Source organism: Heterodontus francisci, chromosome 36 (assembly GCF_036365525.1).
Source record: "Heterodontus francisci isolate sHetFra1 chromosome 36, sHetFra1.hap1, whole genome shotgun sequence".
Taxonomy (NCBI): domain Eukaryota; kingdom Metazoa; phylum Chordata; class Chondrichthyes; order Heterodontiformes; family Heterodontidae; genus Heterodontus; species Heterodontus francisci.
Genome location: NC_090406.1, coordinates 51,474,255 through 51,484,075, shown reverse-complemented (window position 1 = coordinate 51,484,075; position 9,821 = coordinate 51,474,255). Strand labels below are relative to the sequence as shown.

Genomic DNA, 9,821 nt, shown 5'->3' with positions numbered 1-9,821 from the left:
ACAGATGAAGACACTCACTACCCAAGCAGCTAGCCTTCAGTAACGCCAAGAGAAAGGCATCAGGGTTGGCGCAGTGAAACATCAAACAGAGAGGAAGACGTGCAGTAACTGTGGACGACCGCATGAATAACCGACAGAAGGAAATGTCCTGCAGAGCTTGTGGAAAGACCAATCAGTGGGAAAAGATGTGCAGTACAAGGGGAGAAGGTGGTAGACGAGTCACCAAAGCCAGAGTAAGAGGGCGAATGAGTAGGGAAAGAAACCAAAACATCCATACCCTGGAAGATGACAATGGTTTGAGAATACGATAGACATAGGAACGATACAATTGTATGAAATGTCTGGCGAGTGAGGGTGGGAGTGGGAGTGTGTGTATGGGGGGAGGGGTGTGGATGTGAGGAGCGAGTGGGGGTGTGAGCGGTTTACCAGAGTGGGGAGTGACGAGCAGCAATTGGTGAGGGAGGAGCGAAGAGAAGCAGCTATAGTGGGAAGGGGTTCGCTTGCCTCTTGTGCTAAATTGAGGATCTCCATCTTTATCCCTGGCAGCTGCCTGAGATGTTGTGGATATTTGTCCTTTGCGTATGGATTGTAATCACCACTCTGTGTTGGCATTGTCAGCAAATGTGTTGTTTTTCATTTCAGCAGTAGCTGTCACTCAGGAAATGGTTGGCAACCCCTACTCCACGGCCTCGCCCCTCCCTATCTCTGTTATCTCCTCCAGCCCCACAACCCTCCGAGATATCTGCACTCCTCTAATTCTGGCCTCTTGTGCATCCCTGATTTTAATCGTGGCTCCATTGGTGTCCGCTCCCTCAGTTGTCTAGGCCCCAAGTTTTGGAATTCCCTCTCTACACCTCTCTTTCCTCCTTAAAACCTAAATATTTGACCGAGCTTTTGGCCATCTGACCCAATATCTCCTATTGTAGCTCGGTGTTATATTTTGTTTTATAATGCTCCTGTGAAGTGCCTTGGGATGTTTTATTATGTTAAAGGTGCGATGTAAATCTATGTTGTTGTAATCAGTGATTTGTTGGAGTTTGCTGAGAGTTGTTTGGGAGGAGGCACTTTCACTATGTGGAAGGTTGCCAGGGCAATCGTCTGGGAGTGATTCAGGGGGATGTTCTGGGAGTGTCTCAGCTTGTTGGCACTGTACACTGGTGGTGTTTGCATAGTGTTGGGAAGCCCCGGAGCTGGCATTTTTTGATCCTCACTGAGGGTATTTGTACAGTGTCAGGCTGGTTACTGGCTCCAGCACTTATCATTGCTGACAATGCTTGTGCTGCCAGTAATTGCTCTGTTAACTGGAATCAGGTAAGTATCAGTAAGTAGGTGAAGGAATGTTGGAGGACCGGTTCCTAGACGTGTTTGGGGTTATTAGGTGTAAGATGAGAGGACAGGGAGGCTCCTTGTTTATCAGTTAAAATCTAGTCAGCTCTCAGTGTCTCAGTGAACACCATCCGTTCCGGAGCTGTCGGTTCACCAGGACTGAACGGAACTACAATGTACGCGGTGCAGAGACTGCTGTCTCAGTGGATAAGGAGTGAGGTCAGTGTCCAGCTCCCTGATGGTCAGCAGATGGTCACAGTCAGGGTGAGGCCAAATGACACCATAAAACGCATCCGTCTATACCTCGTGAGACAAGGGGTCACGTCCTGGAAGCTGGATTTCACTTACAAGGGTCAGCAACTGGGAGAAAATGAGACCCTGGAGAAGAATAACATTGCGACAGGGGCAGTGCTTGTGTTGGTGAAAAAGGGTAAGTCTCCCTCATCAATCTGGTTCAGTCCTTCTCATCGAACTCATCTACAAATTCCATCCTGTAGCTATGGTAACCAGCTGCTGCCTAGTGCTCTGGGGCCAGTCTGTGCAGACCAGTCCCAAATAGTTCTGGCTCTTTCATTCATTCTGCCTTCTGATTACACTCCCAACCCTGACCAATTGTCACCTTTGCTCTTCATTCCAGTTTCAGCACCAGTCACCCTGTCCATGTTTTGCAATGTACTGGACCCCGGGTCATGTGATTGCTCTGACCCAGACACTCTGTTTCTCCCTCTTGTTACACTTCATATGGCTGCAGGGGTGAGGTAGCGATAGGAGCACCAGATAACCACAGGACTGACCTGTACAAGACAGACTTGCATTTATATAGAGCCTTTCACGACCATAGGACATTTCCAAAGTGCTTTACAGCCAATGAAGTACTTTTGATATGTAGTCACTGTTGTAGGAAATGCAGCAGCCAATTTGCACACAGCAAGATCCCACAAACAGTAATCTGATAACCAGATAATCTATTTTTATGATGTTTATTGAGGGATAAATATTGGCCAGGACACCGGGGAGAACTCCCCTGCTCTTCTTTGAAATAATGCCATGGGATTTTGTACGACCACCTGAGAGGGTAGATGGGGCCTCGGTTTAATGTCTCATCTGAAAGAAGGCACCTCCAACAGTGCAGCCCTCCCTCAGTACTGCTCTGGAGTGTCAACCTTGATTTTTGTACTGAAGTCCAGGAGTACTGATCCCAGATCATTAGCAGACTGACCTGGACTGATCCCAGATCATTAGCAGACTGACCTAGACTGATCCCAGATCATTAGCAGACTGACCTGGACTGATCCCAGATCATTAGCAGACTGACCTAGACTGATCCCAGATCATTAGCAGACTGACCTAGACTGATCCCAGATCATTAGCAGACTGACCTAGACTAATCCCAGATCATTAGCAGACTGACCTAGACTAATCCCAGATCATTAGCAGACTGACCTAGACTGATCCCAGATCATTAGCGCATTGACCTGGACTGATCCCAGATCATTAGCAGACTGACCTGGACTGATCCCAGATCATTAGTGTACTGACCTGGACTGATCCCAGATCATTAGCAGACTGACCTGGACTGATCCCAGATCATTAGCAGACTGACCTGGACTGATCCCAGATCATTAGCGCATTGACCTGGACTGATCCCAGATCATTAGCAGACTGACCTGGACTGATCCCAGATCATTAGCAGACTGACCTGGACTGATCCCAGATCATTAGCAGACTGACCTAGACTGATCCCAGATCATTAGCAGACTGACCTAGACTGATCCCAGATCATTAGCGCATTGACCTGGACTGATCCCAGATCATTAGTGTACTGACCTGGACTGATCCCAGATCATTAGCAGACTGACCTGGACTGATCCCAGATCATTAGCGCACTGACCTGGACTGATCCCAGCTCGTTAGCGCACTGACCTGGACTGATCCCAGCTCGTTAGCGCACTGACCTGGACTGATCCCAGATCATTAGCGCACTGACCTGGACTGATCCCAGCTCGTTAGCGCACTGACCTGGACTGATCCCAGCTCGTTAGTGCACTGACCTGGACTGATCCCAGCTCGTTAGCGCACTGGCCTGGACTGTTCCCAGCTTGCTAGCGCACTGACCTGGACTGATCCCAGATCATTAGCGCACTGACCTGGACTGATCCCAGCTCGTTAGCGCACTGACCTGGACTGATCCCAGCTCGTTAGTGCACTGACCTGGACTGTTCCCAGCTCGTTAGCGCACTGGCCTGGACTGTTCCCAGCTCGTTAGCGCACTGGCCTGGACTGATCCCAGCTCGTTAGCGCACTGACCTGGACTGATCCCAGCTTGCTAGCGCACTGACCTGGACTGATCCCAGCTCGTTAGCACACTGACCTGCAATGCTTTCTCTTCCTGCCTCAACACCATTTCCTCTGGAGTACCCGATTTTAATTGCTCCAGCAGTGGCAGCCTTGCCTTCAGCTGCTGAGGCCCTACACTTTGGAATTTCCTACCTCTTTGACCAAGCGTTTTGGCTCCTGCTCTAATATCTCCTTAAATGGATCGGTCAAATGTTATTTGATAACGCTCCTATGAAGCTCTTTGAGACATTTTACCATGTTCCAGGTGTTATATAAATACAAGGGCGGCACAGTGGCGCAGTGGTTAGCACCGCAGCCTCACAGCTCCAGGGACCCGGGTTCAATACCTGGTACTGCCTGTGTGGAGTTTGCAAGTTCTCCCTGTGTCTGTGTGGTGTTTCTCCGGGTGCTCCGGTTTCCTCCCACAAGCCAAAGACTTGCAGGTTGATAGGTAAATTGGCCATTATAAATTGTCACTAGTATAGGTAGGTGGTAGGGAAATATAGGAACAGGTGGGGATGTTTGGTAGGAATATGGGATTAGTGTAGGATTAGTATAAATGGGTGGCTGATGTTCGGCACAGACTCGGTGGGCCGAAGGGCCTGTTTCAGTGCTGTATCTCTAATCTAAAAAAAAAAGTTGAACCTGAACTGGTACCAGATCAATACAAGATCAACTGGTACTAATACTAGATCAATTCAGGATCAACTAGCATTGCTGCTAGACTTGACTACAAGACTCAACTGTCTTGGGCCATGTATGAAGGTTGCTCAGCTGGACAGGTCCTGGGAGTAGGCTGCTGACTGTGTAGAAGCAGACAACAGCCAGAATTAACCCCTTCAGAAAAGCAGGAGAGAGAAATAGCAATATCAAACTGAAGATGCAAATTGTACAGAGTTGTTTTCTAATAAAGAAAAGTTTGTAGGGCTTGTGGGACGAAACATAACATGTTGGTGCTTGCCAGTAATCTGTTATGTTTTCTCTTAGATTAAACGCTTGTCTGTCTGAATCTGAAATGGGAACATTTAACTATTGGTAAGAGTGGTCTTATTGTTTTGTTTTGGAACTATCTAGATGGAACAAAGATCCAGTGATTTTTCCAGTGGAAGGTCCAGTGAACAGTCGAGAGAAAGGGCCAAGTTGTATTTCATCGAGTCTTTGGAACTCTGTGCTGGGGATGTTCTTTCAGAAGTTGCTCTGTCCAAATGTGGAACTAAAGATGCCAGCCATGTGTTAGATCTGACCTGGTGATTTTTCTGTCAAAGAAGGCAAAACACTTGAACAGCTCTCGTGTGTTCCCTTCAGCCAGAAGCAGTGACACACATCACTACTAAATGGGCAAATGGATGAACATAACGTCAAACTATATTCTTCTTATGAAGTCCACTAATGTCATGTGGTCAATACATGAATGGAGCCAGACTTTGGTTCACTGCTAGCAAACCTGCATCGGAGTCAGAAAGTGCAGAGTTCGAACCCCGCTCCAGACTGACCCAGTGAGTGAAGATCAGAACTCCGAGTCTGAATTCCAGGTTGAAATCCAGTCAGGTTCCCATGTCCGGTGATGTGGATGTCCCCATTCCCTCAAATTGTATCACTGTATAGGATTAACCCAATGGCTGGAATAGAGATGGTTACAGCCGTGGAAGGAATGTTCATGTCTCAGCCTGTCAGGTTAATCAGTCTGCAAATTCTTCCAATATCTCAGACTGAAAAGATTGCAAAGTTCTGATAGCAACATGCATGTGTTTGAGGGGAGCTGTGGAATCATATTCCTTCCCTTTCCCACACTGAGGAAGATCTTGTTTGTTTTGTCTCGATGGTCTGTTAGACATCAGGTACTGCAGCCTGGCCTTTGAATGAGATATTTCCAGTTCAGGCATCTATTACTGCAGAGTGGGATTCAAGTTTAATTAGGGGGGTTTGGTGACCTTGAATTAGTTTGGGAAATGAGGATTTCCAAACCAGAAGTGATGCTTCAGGGAGGCCAGTGATTTGATCAGTTCTACGCGATTTTAATGATTTTAAAAGTGCAGCCCTAAGAACCCTGAGACCAGTGGGACAAGAGCTACATTTGAACCACTCAGGGTGTTCATGTCACCTAATGAGTGAGGTTTCTGCATCAACTTGCATTTATACAGAAGCAAGAAGTGTCACAGTGAGGAAGTGAAGGTGAAGCATGGGGACTGGGAGAGAAACACAGAGGATGGAAAGGGCAATAGTTGAAGGGGCAGTGGGTTATGAAATCAGAGAGAGAATTGGCAAGAGGCACAGAAATGAGTAAAGAATTCAAGAGGGCAGCAGTGTAGAGACTAAAATAATGGCTAGCAATGGAGAGGGGGGAGTGAGGAGAGGCCCAGTGTTGGAGGAGGGAATGAGGAGAGGCTGAGTGTTAGAGGAGGGAGTGAGAGGTGAGGAGAGGCTGTGTTAGAGGAGGGAGTGAGGAGAGGCTGAGTGTTAGAGGAGGGAGTGAGAGGTGAGGAGAGGCTGTGTTAGAGGAGGGAGTGAGGAGAGGCTGAGTGTTAGAGGAGGGGGTGAGGAGAGGCTGAGTGTTAGAGGAGGGGGTGAGGAGAGGCCCAGAGTTAGACGCGGCAGTGAAGAGAGGCCCAGTGTTAGTGGAGGAAGTGAGGAGAGGCTGAGAGTTAGAGGAGGGAGTAGGGGATGAGGGGAAGGTTTTGAAAAGGGGAAAATGAGAGGTGATTTTTTTTTCAGTGAACAGATCTCACTGCCTCTGTCAAATAATGCCTCTGGTGAAATATAAAAACACAGTGTGTGCTTGTAACAAGCAACCCGGAATTCAGCTTAGTGTAAAAAAACAGCTTTCCGCAACTAGTAAAAACTCTCCCCACAGGAGTGAGAGGTGACACAACAGGCGAGTGGGCTGGTGCGAACTTGCTGGGACAGTTCGGAACTTGCAATTTCCTCCCAGGCTTCAGAAACAAACTGGAGATTTGGAGCAAAATCAAGAAATGCTGGAACCACTCAGCAGGTCTGGCAGCATCTGTGGAAAGAGAAGCAGAGTTAACGTTTCGGGTCAGTGACCCTTCATCGGAACTGACAAATATTAGAAAAGTCACAGATTATAAGCAAGTGAGGTGGGGGTGGGGCAAGAGATAACAAAGGAGGTCTAGATTGGACCAGGCCACATAGCTGACCAAAAGGTCACGGAGCAAAGGCAAACAATATGTTAATGATGTGTTGAAAGACAAAGCATTAGTACAGATTAGGTGTAAATACACTGAATATTGAACAGCAGCAAGTGCAAACCTGAAAAAAAAACAGTGGGTAAGCAAACTGAACAAACAAAGATGAAATGAAATAAATGCAAAAAAAGGATTGTAAAAAAGAAGAAAAAAAACCCAACTAAAACTGAAAGTAAAATGGGGGGCTGTCATGCTCTGAAATTATTGAACTCAATGTTCACTCCGGCAGGCTGTAGTGTGCCTAATTGGTAGATGAGATGCTGTTTCTCGAGCTTGCGTTGATGTTCACTGGAGCACTGCAGCAATCCCAGGACAGAGATGTGAGCATGAGAGTAGGGGGGATGATTGAAATGGCAAGCAACTGGAAGCTCAGGGTCCTGCTTGCAGACCGAGCGGAGGTGTTCCGCAAAACGGTCACCCAGTCTGCACTTGGTCTCCCCAATGTAGAGGAGACCACATTGTGAGCAGCGAATACAGTATACTACATTGAAAGAAGTACAAGTAAATCGCTGCTTCACCTGAAAGGAGTGTTTGGGGCCTGGGATAGTGAGGAGAGAGCAGGTAAATGGGCAGGTATTACACTCCTGCGATTGCAGGGGAAGGTGCCATGGGATGGGGATGAGGTGGTGGGGGTAATGGAGGAGTGGACCAGGGTGTCGCGGAGGGAATGATCCCTTCAGAATGCTGACAGGGGAAGGGAGGGGAAGATGCGTTTGGTAGTGGCATCACGCTGGAGGTGGCGGAAATGGCGGAGGATGATCCTTTGGATATGGAGGCTGATCGGGTGGAAAGTGAGGACAAGGGGAACCCTGTCACTATTCTGGGAGGGAGGGGAAGGGTTGAGGGCAGAGGTACGGGAAATTGGTCCCATGGTTGAGGGCCCTGTCAACAACAGTGGGGCGGAATCCTCAGTTGAGGAAAAAGGTCATACCAGAAGCTCCGGCATGGAAGGTAGCATCATCAGAGCAGATGCGTCGAAGACGGAGAAACTGGGAGAATGGAATGGAGTCCTTACAGGAGGTAGGGTGTGAAGAAATGTAGTCGAGGTAACTGTGGGAGTCGGTGGGCTTATAATGGATATTAGTAGACAACCTATCCCCAGAGATGGAGACAGAGAAGTCGAGGAAGGGAAGGGAAGTGTCAGAGATGGACCATGTAAAGGTGAGAGAAGGGTGGAAATTGGAAGCAAACATTTGGAGCATCAAACAGAGCCAAGAATCAAAGACTTTACATCACAAACTGGGGTGTTGACGGATGCAGGATAGATTCACTAAACACAACTGGGGAGACGGCAGGTGTTGGAAGTGACCTAACGGCAGGTGAAATCAGTTGGTTCAGGACTCTACAGGATCCATCTCACTTCTCGCGTGTGCAAGACAAGCTATAACATGGACTCTGTCCCAGTGAGCTGTCCCAGCACAAGCACCGAGCACCGGGGCAATGGAATTATTAGCCCAGGTTTTTGCCAGTGTTTCAGGTGTCCTTTACCCATCAGCATCCTGTTAACCTCTGACCAATATTCACTGCCGTGAGGGAAGGATTTAAAATACAAGTGACCCTACTTTTGTATTGGACCCAGTCTCTGCACAGAAGCCAGCATTGCTAAGTCAGGATAGTGGGGGCTTGGGGTCTGTCACTGTGTCAACACACTCACACAGATCCTGTGCGATGAACAGATTAGACAGGTGACTCCTTCACCTTGTTTAATTTTTTTATTATTTGCTAGATGATCTCCTGTTGCTTATACAGATCAGCCATGATCTTGTTGAATAGCGGAGCAGGCTCGAAGGGCCAAGTGGCCGACTCCTGCTCTTAATTCGTATGTATAAGTGTATTAAATAAAACCTTCATCAGGGTGGTCCTTTCGATGGGTGTGCAGGCCTCTGAAAAGCCATTGATGATTAATGTGGATCTTACAAAGAGGATGGTTTGGATGTGGTGTTCCAGTGTCTTGGGTGAATCTCTGATGTCCAGCAGATCAGTGTCTCAGAGGCTCCATCACATCATTAATTAGGTGACCTCTGGCTGACCTCACACAGTTTGGAGGATTCAGTGCTGGAAGGCCAGAATCATAACCCATGGAGGTTTCAATCTGATATCTCGCTTCCTGGAACTGTGCTTCTGCTTGTCTCCTTCTTCTCCATTCCTCTCCAGTTAGATTTACCTCTTACAATTTCTCTCTCTCTCTCTGCCTTGCACTCTCTCTGTACACCTCTCGCACATGTTCCTTTTTGCTTCTTTCTTTCGCTTTGCTTCTCTTTATTCCCCTCACAACCCAGCCTCATGAATCTGACCATGAAATAGCTGCATGAATGGGTAAGTGGCAACTATGGCTGGAAGGCAGATGGCAAAGCTATGGAAGAAGCAGGGCTGGGCGGACTCACGTTCACAACCACACACACTCTCACACTCACACACATACTCATTCACACATACTCTCAGGCACAGTCACACTCACACACACTCAATCACATACACACTCTCACATGTTCTCACACTCACAGTCATACACACACTCACAGTCATACACACACACCCATACACACTCATGGGCCTGTCTGATTCACCACACATCAGTCCCACTACAGAAGTTCCTTTCACACACCCAGCTCACCCACATCAGCTACTCTGAGATCTTTCTCTACATGAATACTAAGTTGCTGCCTTGCCTTGTGTTGCTGTGGGGCAATGAGTCTTGGATAATGCCCACTCTCTGAGTTCCTCTTCTGGCTTGCTGTGAAGAGGTCTGCGCTGAGATCACCAGCCAGTGCTGTCAGAAACAGGAAATAAATAACTTAAAATAAGATCTGTATCTGTTCCCTGGCCAGAGAGAACTGGTCTGTACCAGTCTTTGTGCTATAATAATTATTAACACTAGTGTTGCTGAAATGATATTAATAAAGCTGTATGAGTTGAATGTTTTATGTCTTCTTGTTTTTACTAGATTTAAATGAT

The 9,821-nt window shown here is 47.5% G+C and overlaps 1 protein-coding gene across 1 annotated transcript; it reads left to right on the top strand.

Moving 5' to 3' along the window:
* The first annotated feature begins 1,220 nt into the window (after nucleotides 1-1,220).
* LOC137351423 (ubiquitin domain-containing protein TINCR-like) lies at nucleotides 1,221-7,473 on the top strand. The gene is made up of 2 exons (XM_068015869.1): nucleotides 1,221-1,756; nucleotides 4,738-7,473. Exons 1-2 carry the CDS (start codon nucleotides 1,501-1,503, stop codon nucleotides 4,755-4,757), a joined length of 276 nt encoding a protein of 91 aa, XP_067871970.1. The 5' UTR covers nucleotides 1,221-1,500; the 3' UTR covers nucleotides 4,758-7,473.
* The last annotated feature ends 2,348 nt before the right edge of the window (nucleotides 7,474-9,821 follow it).